Source organism: Spodoptera frugiperda, chromosome 12, assembly GCF_023101765.2.
Source record: "Spodoptera frugiperda isolate SF20-4 chromosome 12, AGI-APGP_CSIRO_Sfru_2.0, whole genome shotgun sequence".
Lineage (NCBI taxonomy): Eukaryota > Metazoa > Arthropoda > Insecta > Lepidoptera > Noctuidae > Spodoptera > Spodoptera frugiperda.
Window position 1 is genome coordinate 3,772,976 of NC_064223.1, and position 14,058 is coordinate 3,787,033.

Sequence of the window (14,058 nt, forward strand, 5' to 3'; positions counted from 1 at the left end):
ACCTATATATGAACACACAAATACACCGTATAATAATAAAGGTTTGCTGTAAATGGGAGGGGCATTATTATTATTTTATATAGATATTATATATAAACACGTTACTTCGTTGGGACGTGTTAATAAGGGGGATGTGTCTGATAAAATGTAAATGTTATTTTTAAATAAGACCTCTAGATGTTGCTAGATTTTCAAGTGGACATTTCACTTTAAAATCTGTGGACTACAGTATATTATTGTATAACATAAACCTACTGAGGTACGATTGTTCGAATGGCTATTGATGAGGAGCTTTGGGTAGGGATACTTCATTATAATTATCTTTAAAACCAGAGTGCCTTCTCATCATAAATATTTTACAGACATCAAAAGTGACTCTTGGTCTGATGGGTGCATGCATTGTTTACTTTGCATTCTTCAAAGGATCTAAGAAAAAGAAGTGTAAGTGGATTTGTATATTTTTAATATTAGGGACATTTTAAATTGAGTACCTATTTTAGTTACTTGATTTCATCTTCCTATCATCCTGAGGTGATAACAAAACGTTGACTGACACTTTTGACAGTAGTATGACAGCTGTTGATAAACCAGTTTGCGTAATAATTTCTTTAGCATGTCTGTCTTCACATCTCTTTCACTCTCGAAGAAATGGAAATAAAGCTATACTGTTGTCAATGTTACGCTAAAAATTCTATTTATTTCTAAGTTGTACAGTGTACACGACTTTGGGAATTGTACCTACTGTGCGTTATTACATAAGGGTTAAAATAACTTTTTGTCAGGTAATTTTCATTAATTTCACATAAAATCTGGCTTTATACCATTAATTGTACACTGTACAATATTATATAAAAACGGTCGTTAATCTAATATTTATTTAGAAATATATTTTGTGATTGATCAGTCATTTAATTATTTTATTGTAGAATGGCCGGAGACAGTTCTGTCGATGAATCCCAGCTTAAGGGCTTGTCCAAATACTTCAACAGCCAAACAAACAAGGGCAGAGCTAACGTGAGTACTCATTAATACTATATTTCAAAATATAATACGATTGTAAACCTTATAGGTTAAGTACGAGAAATGTTCTTACTAGGGTGATTCCAATAAGTCTTACTGGGCGTAATCAAACGCAATGATTATAAGCAACGCAGTTTCTATAATTAGCTTGTAGATAATATAAGATTTTGTGTCTTTAAATTAGACTGATTGATTGAATATTAATTGATGTGTAATAAATGTATTTCAAGTTTGTACCCAGTGACTTTCAACTCTAAATAATTTTATCTGTATTATTTCAAATTATCTGAAGTTGTCCAAAGTATAATCATGAATGTTTTTTAATTTAAATCTTAACAAAAGAAATTATCATGAAAGTCATCAAATGACACAACTACTCTTATTAAACAGGTTTCTTATGTTTGTTTCAGACCGCCAAGGCAACCTACGCAGTCATGGGCGCTATGATCCTATACTTCACCCTTAAACCTAAGTCGAAGAAGTAATTCGCATTTTATGGTTTTTCATTTGTGATCATATTAGTACTTTTAATTTCCTTAAGGGCAACATGTAAGTTATATAGTAAATAAATCATGTGAACTCTCTTTTGAATTTTATTTCAATTGTTGAACATCAGATGATCCAACTGGTATGGTTTCTCTTTGCGATAAACCTGGTTTTGACTTTAAGAAAAAAAAATGTAAACACCATACTCAGTCATTTAATGGTTTCTTAACCCAGTCCTTAGCAATTGTTTTTGGAGCAAAATCTTTACTAAGTTAACTAATAGTTTAAGTAATAATTAAATGGCTCCAAGTGCAGCAGTAAGTTTAATATAACATTTTGGTGTGCCACATTTTAGTTCCAAATGTTGTATAAGATCAATATTTTTTTTGCATCTTCCCTTAAATTAAAGTGTCTTTTTTAGTAATAAGGAATAAGAAATAAAACACATAAAATTTAAATTAATTCTGTATTTATAATTCTATAGCCATTTAAAAAATAAATAATGCTGCATAGGATAGATCATAAAGAAAGCTTGTTTCAGATCTCAAAAGTAAAATATTCTTGTTTTTCTTAAATAAAAACATTCTTTGGTGGTACAATACATCTGATTTACAGGATGATAAAACCAGATTATAAATGGAAAATGTAGGCGCAATGGGAATTTCAATGAATGGGGTAATATTATTGTAAAAAAGTATAATGTATGCAATAACAACATACATTTACTAATTACTTTTCAACCAAGTATATTCATATAGGAGAAATAATTAAAATACAACACATAATTTGTTCAAATAATATGACAATAAAGCAGAACTTTACTTAAATTTCAATTTTATAATCATTTGTGCATTTATATATTTCAGTATAAAAATTTATGACTAATCGTGAAACTCTAGCACCAAAAGCCTACCGATTAACACTAGCGAAGCAACTATTTCGTGAAATTATTATTTATTTAATGATGAAGATAACATACAACTTAATAATTCACGAAGTTTATTTCTGACCTAGGGCGTCTCTTCACGAATTTGATAATGAATAAATGAATATGTAGATTGATTCCTAGCTATTTGTAAGAACAGTCAAACAGACCAATTATATTGCCAAAAATAAATTGTATATGCAATACAAAATATTGCTTTAGTTTTTTTCAACAATTTTGATTCTATTATTATTCCTTTAAAATGCAAAAATACATTTTATATGTATAGCAATACCGGTTAGGGGTTGCCATTTGAAATGCAGTGTTGTTAGTTGTTTACATTCTTTACCCTGCATTATGAACCCAATTACTTATTTATTAATAATAATAATTGGCAACATGTTAGATGTTAAAAATGTATTTTTAAAACTATGTTATTAAAACCAAGCAGCATTCTGACTACGTTGTCGTACATCAATGCGCATATAATATCATTCTGGCAATACTACATACAAATTGCAGTGAGTGACTAGTTTAAAATGTTTGATCTGCGAAATGCATTACTTACAAATCCTATCTAAGACATTCGTACCCTTACCCTCGTCGGCCATTAACATCACAGTATTCACAGTTCCATGCTTCAGTCAGTCAGTAGTTATGTGTATTTGGTTCTTTCATTGTATAACATTATTCTTTCTATTTTAAAGTCTAATGTGAAACTATTCGAGTTTAAGGAATATCGATCTCTCTTGATCTCGATATTAGAACCATTTTGGCATGAAACTGATTTTCCAGAATTTTGAATTGATCCCAAAATTTATTTTTCTAACATCGTGAACTTGAATACATAAGGAATTTGGAAGTTAGGAACCTAGTTATTATATCCATCAGTACAAGCGTTTTTGTTATAGTTCAATGCATTACAAAGCATTCCTTTCCGTCGCTTTCTCGCCAATCCTTGGGGCTTTTATCATTCCTTAAAATATCATGAAATTACCAGAACCAGCCTTTTACCTAGCTCAATGTGTTATTGCTTGTTTTGCAAAAGTAAATATCTATTTTGCACTCGTTATTCGTTATAAAATGGTGATAATAAAGTAGATAAAAGACTGATTTCGGTCAAAATACTAAATGGTAGTAAGAGATTACGAAGCGTTACAATATACGTTAAAATGGAATGTGGCAGTGTTGCCGATCGTTGTATACAATTATTATTCTTAAACACATTCGCATAAGTACGAAAATTGCTCGAGTTCGGTACCTAAGCTATGGATGGAATGCTGGAATTGAAAAATCCGATTTGGTAATTGTAACGTTGACTTATAATTATATTGCATGGACAATATAAGGAAGTCTCACTGATTACTGAATTATTACGAGTAAGGTGCGTTGGGGTAAGATCGGCGCAGGGGTAAGAACGTACAAATCAAATATCTCACTTATTTGGCTATATTTTTTAATGCTGATCACATTGCGTGGCACGTCATTAAGTTCCGCTCTGTCCCGCGGTGATCACCACTCGCTCCGGTCAACACGGAGTGAGATATTTGATTTGTACGTTCTTACCCCTGCGCCGATCTTACCCCAACGCACCTTATAATATTCTATGGTTAAAATATCATGATTCACAACGAGTAATTTCTAAGAGTATTCGAATGCGTTGCTCATACGCAACAGTCATCATTTTGTGAAATGCTAACAAAGCTTTGTCCTTCGACGTATATAAACGATCAGGATAGATGCTTCCAAGTGCATGGTGTCAGTGACCTTAGTAATACTACTTACGAAGACATTAGCCTCGGATGCTCATGCGCACAAGCCAAGTGAAGATTCTTAATGAAAGTTCGTCCCATATAAATACAACATAATAAGCTGGACGCTTCAAAAGGAAAACACATGCCGTTACAAGCACATATCTTCTTTTCGGAACAAGTTGACTATTCTATGTCAATAACCGCTACATATTCCAATGTCACTAAGCGTAAAGTTATATAAAAATAACTTGTTTAGAACACCTTAAATATTCACTGGTTACATGTCCGTATTATTTCAATATGTTTCGAAAATAGTCAAAGTTTCACTGCCTGGCATGAGGTAAATGTCTTTATGCCAGTATCTCATCAGCCCGATGACATCAACGTTTAGTTTGACTAAGCTTGTCGGGCGGCGAGTAGCGCGAGGTCCGCGTGTATGGTCCAAGGACCATCGGCGCGGTCTCAGAGCCACGTGGGCGCTCTACTCAGTGAGTACAGGGGTGGGGGGTTCACTACCGGCGTCGGCAGATCTGCTTCAGAATCAGATTCCTCCGAGGACACTCGTTCAGCTGCAGTTAGTGCTACGCGCGCGTACTCGTCTGTGTCTATGCTCTTGCAGAAGTGGATTGCGTACCTGAGGAAAAGAATACGAGTTTTAATTTTTTTTTTTAACAATAAGACAACAGAGTGTTACTTAACGAGAGAGGATTAAAGTAATTACCGTAATTTCTCCCGTAGAACAGACTTGCACGAATATCTTGGCATCTTGAGAAGGAAGAAACATGTGTAGCTCTCGGGTAGGAAGTGGTCTGGCGGTTGGTACTTGTCTAACACCTGTAGTAAAAAATTATAATATCATTCGTCAAACCAAAAGCTGAAGTTTTTAAATTTTAACATTAAGTTATAGTAGGAATAGCACAACTCGCATAATTAGTAATGACTAACGAGAAAATAATATGATAATAATTATCTTACCTGTAATACAAAGTCCCGTTGCCTAGGGTCCTGTGGTGCTCTGGGTAGTCGAGTCCGTCCCCACACAAACCGTAGGAACAGCGCTCGTTCGCTGCCCGACAGTTCCTCCATCACCTCCCAGAACCACTGCACTAGAGGCGCGTTGGGCTCGATACCTAAACAAAATACATATCAATCAATTAACTAACTGTTGTGCTACAGCTTCCTAACATATAAAATGGACATTAATTACGATATGGTTTCAACATGAATTAAGTAAAAGTATAGTAGTAGTAGTAGTAAAAGATCATGTCAACACATGCCATGTTTGTTTGTTTTGTTTTCAGCCATGATCGTTCCACTCCAGGGTAAAGGCCCACCATCCTCCATTCAGTCCTCTCTGTGTAGAGCTTTTAGCGGCCAATTCTTCTCATGTATGTGTACGTTATTCTGAACTAAGATGATTTGACCAGCCGTTTTCAAGTAATACAGGGTGTAACTAACATGTTTCAAATCTTATTTTATGTTGATGTTTATTATATTTATTTAGAGCTGTATAGTTTACCTTTATAAGTGGCGGAGGCTCGCAGCGCCTGCACGGGTATGTCTGGGGAGCCGCAGATGAGTGTCTCCAGCTCGGCCGCAGTAAACAGCCCGAGCAGCGGCGCCGGGATCACGCGGGATATACCGTCGCGGACCGCGCGGACTTGTTCGTCGAATTCGTGTAGTCTGGAAGTGGTTGTATTGTAATGTTAAAAGTGCTGAAATTGTATGGTATGCTTTGATAATGATGATTTTCAGTTTTATATTCGAGAGCCATCTTTAAGAATTTAAATGGATTTTGTTTTGATAGCTTCAGATATTTGTGTGTTAAATAATTAAATACAAAACGATTTAATCTTAAAATCATTTAGAATACTTCCTCACTTGGTATTTTTTTTCAACAATAGTACGTAATAAGCCAAAAATGTTAGTAAACATGGTTAAGGTACTTTGTGCATTTTGCACATTTAACCAGATTTATTCAAAAGTATCTTTGGAAAGTTATAACCTAGCAATTGTACAGAAACTATCAAGTAAATGTAAAATATCTCCACCTATAATGCAGAGCTAGCTGTACGTATTCGTCCTTGTTGTCTGGCGTGACGCGCTTGTGTCGCGTGGACAGAGGCACCTCGTGGCCCGCCGCCGATGGAATCGAGAATGGAAGTTCCAAGTTTTGCAGTTCCTGTTAAACGAGATAGGTATTTTTTTTAAAGTGGCTTATTATATTATTCTTATCCATAAATGGTTTGACTTTAAACTTCATATTAGCATTGAAACCCTGTAAAAGAAGTTATTGAGATAAGTTGTGTTTCGTTGTGTGCGTGTGGCTCAAAATCCGATTCCCCAACAACCCTTAAATTCTTAACCTCCAAAAGGCCGGCAACTTCTAACGCCTCTGATGTTACGCGTGTCCACGGCGATCCGCCCGCTCGTTATAAAAAAAAGAATAAGATGTGTGTAAAGCAATGTTTGAATAAGATGTTCTTTTTAAGATATCGCTAATTTGGTTCTGTCCCTGTATAAAAACAGTACTTTCTACAAATTAAAAGTGCTTCTCAGTTAACTTGATTCTCTGTAATTTTAAATCATTTCAGTTCTCCTTACCTTATTATTAGGTGTCATATCCCTAATACACAGTAGAGCAGGTAGGAAGTCTTTATCGACTTCAGCTAGGTCTTGCGGCCGCAGCGGTTGTCCGGCTAGTTGCCGCCATATTCCCTCCGCCAGAGACAGCGACAGCGGGGAGCCCGTGCGAATTGCGATGCCCATTAGAACACCTGTGTGGTATTAATTAACGTTCATTTTAGAAGATATTATTATGGTGCTCATCTATCTAAATGAATAGTAATTGTAATTTAGCAGTTTTTTTCTAGGAATTATAAGATTGGGTGTGGTGTGAAAAGAAACAGATTATACCATCAGATTCAAGTTTTTGACAAACCCATAATAATTCTTGTAATACCTAAAAATGGTACAACAAACAGAACTTAATTTCAGGTTACTAAAGACTCCTTGATGTATTTTAAAACTCCATTAAACTGCTCAATATGCAATATGATTAATATAGTTACATGCTGTTTCTCTAAAGTCAAAAGACTCACCAAGAAACCGGAAGCAGTTGAGATGTAGCGGGGTATTAGCGGTGGGGTTCAATAGGAACGCGTCCCTAGAGGCGCCCGCGTCGCCGCGTCCGTTGGGCGTGGCCATCAGCAGTGGCAGCGACCCGTTCTGTAACTCCTCACACATCTCCGCGATACTCTCGTTGTAGCCGCCGCCGCAGTCGTCCACACTCTCACCTGGACATCATAGACATTATAATATGTTTAATGTAGTGTATTTGGGTAGTAGTGTGTGAGTACATGGAGAAAAAAAAAGTTACATATTTCTTGCAGAAAATTCCAGTAAAATGTAAGATTTCATCAGATTTCGTTAACTATTAAAATATGAACATTTGGGTGCATGAAAGAGATTTCGTTAGGTATGAGAATATGATCAAACGGTACGTATTGTTGTCTGTGGACAGTTTATGCTATTCTATAACGACCTGTGCTATTCAATTAGTTGGTGTGTCGGTGAATGTGCTCAGCTTAGGATTATGATATAAATTTTTTTGTTTTTGTAATTGGCAAGTGTCAAGTCCATTCATAAGTTTCTCTTTGATTAATTTGGAGTAACTGGACATGCTTGTCTTTACCTATACTTTTGTTTTCTTTTTGTAATACACCAAAGACGCCTTTAAAAAGTCCAAACAAAGAAGTATTCATCATAAAAATACAAGTACTCACCGACAAACTTAACCTTCCACACCCGCTGCGGTAGTCCCAGTGCCTCCTGCGTGAGTACGGGCAGGCGCGCCACCATCTGTCCGAAGACGGAGCGCATGCCGGCGGGCCCCGCCAGCCCCGTCCCGCCGCGCCGGGCGCGACGCGCCGCCACGCGGGACAACTCAACCACTGGACCGTGTTGCCGCTCCCGTGTCATGGTTGACAGTATCGTCTGTGAGAATAATTATTATAAATAAGGCGTTGTTTCAAAATGGCTGATGAAGTTTATTGAAACATTTCTTAGCTTCGCCGACCTGGCAGTAAGCGGATTGGTGGCTAAACGCAGATATATTAACGTACGTAACGTACGTTAAAAAAAATCATGTGTGATAGTTGACATACCTATTTCATATAGAAAATACGTTAACAGAGATAGTTCCGGTGTTTTTTTTTTACTGGTATAATTAGCACTTATATAAGAGTTTAAATCACAAAAAGATAGTTACGGGTTGATAAAAACATTGCTCATTAAATTGACACAAATAGACATTGCTGAAATCATGAATTTCTTACCTTCCTAAACGCAGTTTCTTTGACACTATAGAATAGGAGAGTTCTTAATTGGTCTAGAGGACCGTCGAGGATCAACAACGGAAGGTTGGGACAAACCAGTTCCGAAAATTGATGGAGCAGTACCTGAAATGTTATAAAACACTCAAAATTTTGTGACATAGACCAAAAGTTGGTTTACACGTTTAATCGATAAACTTTTCTTCACCAAACTATATTACAGTATGGTCCTCCCAAGTTTAAAACACTTAAATTATTATGCTTTATACTTTGGAATTGATCATATTTCGGGCGTGTTTTACGAGTTTTTGCTATGTATTGTAAGGTCTTAGTACTATACGAAAAGAACAAGGCTTCTTTGGTTTATTTGCTTTCAGCAAAGTGTTGGTTACAGTTTTTAACCAACTATAGAGACGGATTTTTATTATTAACTTTAGAGACGGATTTTGAAACGTAGTTTATAAAGTAATTTGAAACTGACCAGTCTATTACACGTGAGTTGCGGCGATAGATCCCTGAGTAGATGGCACTCGAGTGGGGGCGCGGGCGGGGCGCGGGGGGCGCGCGGCGCCTCCACGCACACCGCCACCGTGTGGGCACTGCCACACGCTACCTTCGTTACACGCTTGCCCTGGAGATATACATAGTGGCATTATTAAGACATTTACAATATGTAAATAAGTCGTTTCTAATAGTATCTGTAAAAACAAGTTCATCTTCATATCGGAACAAGGAAGACGTCGGCCGCAGAATATAAATAACCGATCACAATTGGAAGCGACATGCGTCCAGCGAATCCCGTGTAAAACAAATAATATTTGAACAAAAATTAAATAAATAAAAAAGACACAATTAAGGTCCGTTGTGTTATTTCTGTGTCCGATAACCTCGTGAATAATTTATTTGGCAACAAAGGTACAAACATGGAAACAAGTTCTTTTCTCTCAAAATGAATTAGAGAAATAAATCTTTATTCTTCAGTAACGCTACAAATAGTTCGCAAAAGGAAAAGCCTTTACTAATAACAATGTACTATCTCACCTGCAAAGCCGTCAAAAGCCTGGGCCTTTGAGCAGCGAGTGTGGTTCCGTCTCCCAGCTGTCCTTCATCGTTGTCACCCCACGTGTACACCTCACCAGTGTCCGTACACGCCACACAATGGAGACTCCCTGTTGATAATACATTCAGAAATGAATATCAATTAAGATTTTTTTTTAAGTGCAATAACTAGAATAACCTTTAGATTTATTTTATCTATCAAAGTACAGGATATTATGTTAAATTAAACATGAATATATTAAAGGAGGATTCAAAAAGTAGGTTTTTAATAAATTACCAACACTTAACTGGAACCTATGAAAAGGTGCTGCTATTTCTGTGTATATTTTTAATACCTACACGTGAGATTTTCACAATGTCTACATGTTACTGATAAGCTATGTACGATTATGTATATAAGTATAATGTACCTGTAGCTATAGACACGATAGTCTTCCCCTGCATGCCTGTGACACGCATGGGACGCCTTACGTGGTCATAGCTACCGTGTCCCAGTCGGTGGTAATCTCCTTTGCCCCTGTTACAAATGAATTAAAATATAAATGTGATGTAAATGTTGGCTGCCACGCACGGCAAACAACCAGTAACGCGACTGTTAACAGTCGTTAAAACTAAAACTTAAGTTTATTTCCAGAGTTTTAAGTGCACATATTTTTAACATTATTCGGTGCAATGTAATTAGGCGAGTTTCGGCTGAAAGATGCCAGTATGACGTTGACGTCTCTTTTTGCTTGGCAGTTGCTATTAAAATGACTTGTGCAGAGAGTTTATGATCATGTTACTCACCACGTGTAAACACTTCCACATTGACATAACGCCACAGAGAATTGAGATCCGCATTCAACTTTGATTACTCGGAGTCCTTTCAAACAGTCTATCCTCATTGGAAGCTTGCAGCCTTCTGAACCACCGCGACCTAAAACAAATACACAAATAATAAACTATGAACAAATTGAAGCTAAAAATTTTAATACTTCTTTTCATTTTCTTTTATTAATGTGATTTGCTGTTAGGTGGTAAGTATAATTTGTATGTGAAATTAAATGCAAAGTGAATGCACTCGTCAGAGACAATCCTAGAATGGGTCTAAGTTAAAAGTAAAGATTTTATGTCAATTTTAGTAGGCGCAAATTAAAAGTAATTAAAATAATTAATAAGTAAATTAGTAAATAATTAAATAATATTGTGTAATACAAATCGTTCTTACCCAGTTTCCCATAGTCACCGTCGCCCCACGACCAGACATTGTCGTCGTCAGTGATACAAAGAGTTTGAGCGTCTCCCGAGCCGCAAGCGACGTCAATCACGCGGTATGATGACAGCGCTTCCACCTAGAATATCATCCAATGTTAAATACCGTGCTAACGTGCTTGTACCAGCGTCAATCGTTAAAAAGAAAAGAGAAGTAGTCTTAACCCTTTATAAGGCATAACATTAAAGTAAAACTTTTTGTAGTTTATTAAAATATGCTTTTTAATTAATATTCACTGAACTTTTCGTTAAAGTAAACATGGTGGTAAAAATATTCCCTTTGCCTTATAAAGGGTGAGAAGAAAAAATAATTTAGGCGAAACAAAGTTCGCGGGGCCACTAGTGTTAGATGAACAAAATTTTATACTTATTTTGTATGACATAACATGACGCAGCGGATATTATAACATGTTTATAAATATATACACAATATGTCACTTACCATCTTCGGTACCAGCTGGTCTTCAGAGTCCCCATGTCCTAATCTTCCATACCTGCCTTTCCCCCAGGTATAGATGCGCCCTCTGGCGGTCAAACACGCAGAATGTGCGCCTCCACAGGCAATGGCCACTACTTCCAGGCCCGATAGAGCTGTGATTAGCTTGGGACGGTCGTAGCTCCTATCGAAAATAATATAAAATATTAAAACAATATGCATTGTATAGCACCGCGCCTGTTAACATCAAAGAGAGATAGAGGTAGACTTAAATACCATGGTAATCATTTCATTTCATCAATGGAGGGTGTGGCTGTGTTGAGTATATGTATATTTTTTTATTTCATATGCTCTATGCATGGCCGTGGTCGTTGCGCTCGCGACACTATATTGTAATATTATAATACCTTATTTAAAAGCTATAAAAATATTTATCAATGTTAAATTAACGTCAAATGTATACTTACACTCTGTTCCCATGCCCCAGCTTGCCGTCTTCGCCTTCACCCCAGCTGTACACATCGCCGTCAGCGGACAGTGCTAAGCAATGCTTGCCGCCTGAGTTACAAGCGACCTGCCAACAAAATATAATATATCGTGTTTAAATATTTATTTAAGAAGTACTGGTAGCTAAAAAAGAAAATGTCATTTGATTTCTTTCCTCTTTGAACAGCAGATAACATAACTATTGAAATAGATTGTGTTCACTTATAAATTAGATCATGTTTTTTTTAAGTCAGTGTCATGTAAAATGTTACCTTAGCAATAAAAACGTGTTGAATTGAGGCCAGTAGTGTGGGTTGCGAGACCGAGTCGATGCCTCCAATACCTAGTCTGCCGCCAGCGCCGTAACCTGATACAACAAAATCAAGTATGAATGAAGATTTATCTCTCTCTATCTCTCCCTTCTCACTCTCTATCTCTCTATTCTCACTCTCTATTTCTCTTCTCACTCTTTATCTCTCTCTTCTCACTCTATCTCTTTTCTCACTCTCTATCTCTCTTCTCGCTCTCTATCTCTCTCACTCTCTCTTGTCCTTCTAATTAGAATTAAATTACCTTTCTTCTTCGTTATTATCTTCAATAGTAAAGTTTTATAGGAAGGGATTAAATTCTTATGAAATATAAAGCACGTTTTACATAATAATACGCTTCATTGACAAAATTATTTGTACTATTCTATAATATTCTCTTACCAGTAGCATAAACTTTTCCATCGGGTGTGACGGCGAACAAGGTCTGCTCCCCTCCCACCAGCTGCACGGGATTGAGCGCGGCGAGTGCGTGGCAGGCGGTGGGGGTGCGTACCTTGGCCCCCTCCACCCCGCCCAGCTGGCCGCGGTGGTTGTGGCCCCAGCCGTACACCGCGCACCCTCGGAACACTCCGCCCCACCAACCGCACCAGTCTTCTGGCCGTCTGGGGTTAGATAGGGTATATAGTTTTTTTGGTGAATTTAGGACAACTTGTGCAGATGAATGTCGCTAAATATGAACAAGTGACGCTGCATTCTTTCATATAGGAGCCTAAGGTACAAGATACGTAGATAATAAAGGTTCTCCTGCTGCATTAACTTTGTCCGATTATACGAATAGGCTCATTTAAGGTCATTAGGACATTAGTCTCACTAAAGTCGATTGGTAAGTGCAAAATATTACTTGAAATTTAAATTCGCACGACACAAGTACGGTTTCAAAGAAAGATTATTTTACCTGAAATGATGACCACATATCGTACTTTTTTACTTAAAAAATTGTTCTTATTAATTATTATTTATTGAATTTAAAAACTTACTTATTAACCCAATGCAGGAGCTGCTCATCGTGTTGCTTCGTGAACTTGGTGTTATCTTCCCATTGGTAATTCGGTTCGCTAGTTTCATCGTAGACGCAGAGGTCTGACAGTCTCTTGCGCACGTCGGCTAGGAAGGGAGTGGGTAAGGGAGTCCGTCGTATGAGAGCGTCGGCTGTACGTAGACAGAGGCAGTAACGCTTGAACCACGCCCAACGCATGGAATCTGGACCGCCGCAAACACGAGTGTCCATACGAAGACCACATGCCAACCAGGCTAGTTCCTGTGCGAATAATTTAAAGGATATTTCAATTTTTAACATATACTATGTAAACTTGTTTTGGTATGATTAGACGTACTTTAATGATTCGTTTTTATTTTTTATGCAGCTAGGCTATTCCGTGACTGTCTTATTAATTCAAACTTTCAAAGTGAGCTCAATCGCATTCTCCATCCAATAACATGGCGGACCGCGAATCAGTTCACTTCGATCTTTCGAAATTTAAAGTTTCAGAATAGTATAGAATCTCAGTAACGTAAACAATTTTTGTATTTATTTTCAGCCATGGTCGTCCCACTGCAGGGCAAAGGCCTCCCTAAACCACTTTTGTAACTCAACATAATAAGTAACTGAAAGTTTTAAACAGGACTGGAAATTAGAGTTCATATACACTGAAATACCACTTGAAACGCTTACCTTAAGATAATGCGTATGGAATAGATGCGAGCCGGTCCTTAGCGCGGGCTCCTCGTGCTCGTACTGCGCGTGCAGCAGCTGCGGCAGTTGCTGCAGCGCGGGGGGCGCGGGCGCGCCGCCCGTCCCGCCCTCGCCCGCGCCGCACCCACTGCCGCCGCATACTACGCCGCGGAGACGACGGACGCACCATACACGAGCTCGCCATGCTGGTGTGTTATAGACATAGATGTGAATTCACTATGTTTGAATTTAATATGAAAGGATCGCAATCAGAGATATATAAGACGGAGGCTGACTAAGCCTCCG

General features: G+C 37.5%; 1 protein-coding gene across 1 annotated transcript in view; it reads right to left on the minus strand.

The window, feature by feature from the left end:
* Positions 1-1,958: 1,958 nt before the first annotated feature.
* The window catches only part of LOC118263064 (probable E3 ubiquitin-protein ligase HERC2), a 45,674-nt gene continuing 33,574 nt past the window's right edge, over positions 1,959-14,058 (minus strand). Inside the window, exons 70-89 of the mRNA XM_035574837.2 lie at positions 13,753-13,958; positions 13,058-13,338; positions 12,462-12,682; positions 12,024-12,118; positions 11,733-11,839; positions 11,272-11,449; positions 10,786-10,909; positions 10,365-10,494; positions 9,989-10,095; positions 9,561-9,688; positions 9,001-9,150; positions 8,523-8,645; positions 7,971-8,181; positions 7,287-7,481; positions 6,790-6,962; positions 6,237-6,367; positions 5,705-5,868; positions 5,161-5,315; positions 4,907-5,019; positions 1,959-4,819 (exon numbers count right to left, since the gene is read on the minus strand). Of these exons, the coding sequence (XP_035430730.1) occupies positions 4,648-4,819; positions 4,907-5,019; positions 5,161-5,315; positions 5,705-5,868; positions 6,237-6,367; positions 6,790-6,962; positions 7,287-7,481; positions 7,971-8,181; positions 8,523-8,645; positions 9,001-9,150; positions 9,561-9,688; positions 9,989-10,095; positions 10,365-10,494; positions 10,786-10,909; positions 11,272-11,449; positions 11,733-11,839; positions 12,024-12,118; positions 12,462-12,682; positions 13,058-13,338; positions 13,753-13,958 (3,164 nt within the window). The 3' untranslated portion in view covers positions 1,959-4,647. The remainder of the gene's footprint in view (positions 4,820-4,906; positions 5,020-5,160; positions 5,316-5,704; positions 5,869-6,236; positions 6,368-6,789; positions 6,963-7,286; positions 7,482-7,970; positions 8,182-8,522; positions 8,646-9,000; positions 9,151-9,560; positions 9,689-9,988; positions 10,096-10,364; positions 10,495-10,785; positions 10,910-11,271; positions 11,450-11,732; positions 11,840-12,023; positions 12,119-12,461; positions 12,683-13,057; positions 13,339-13,752; positions 13,959-14,058) is intronic.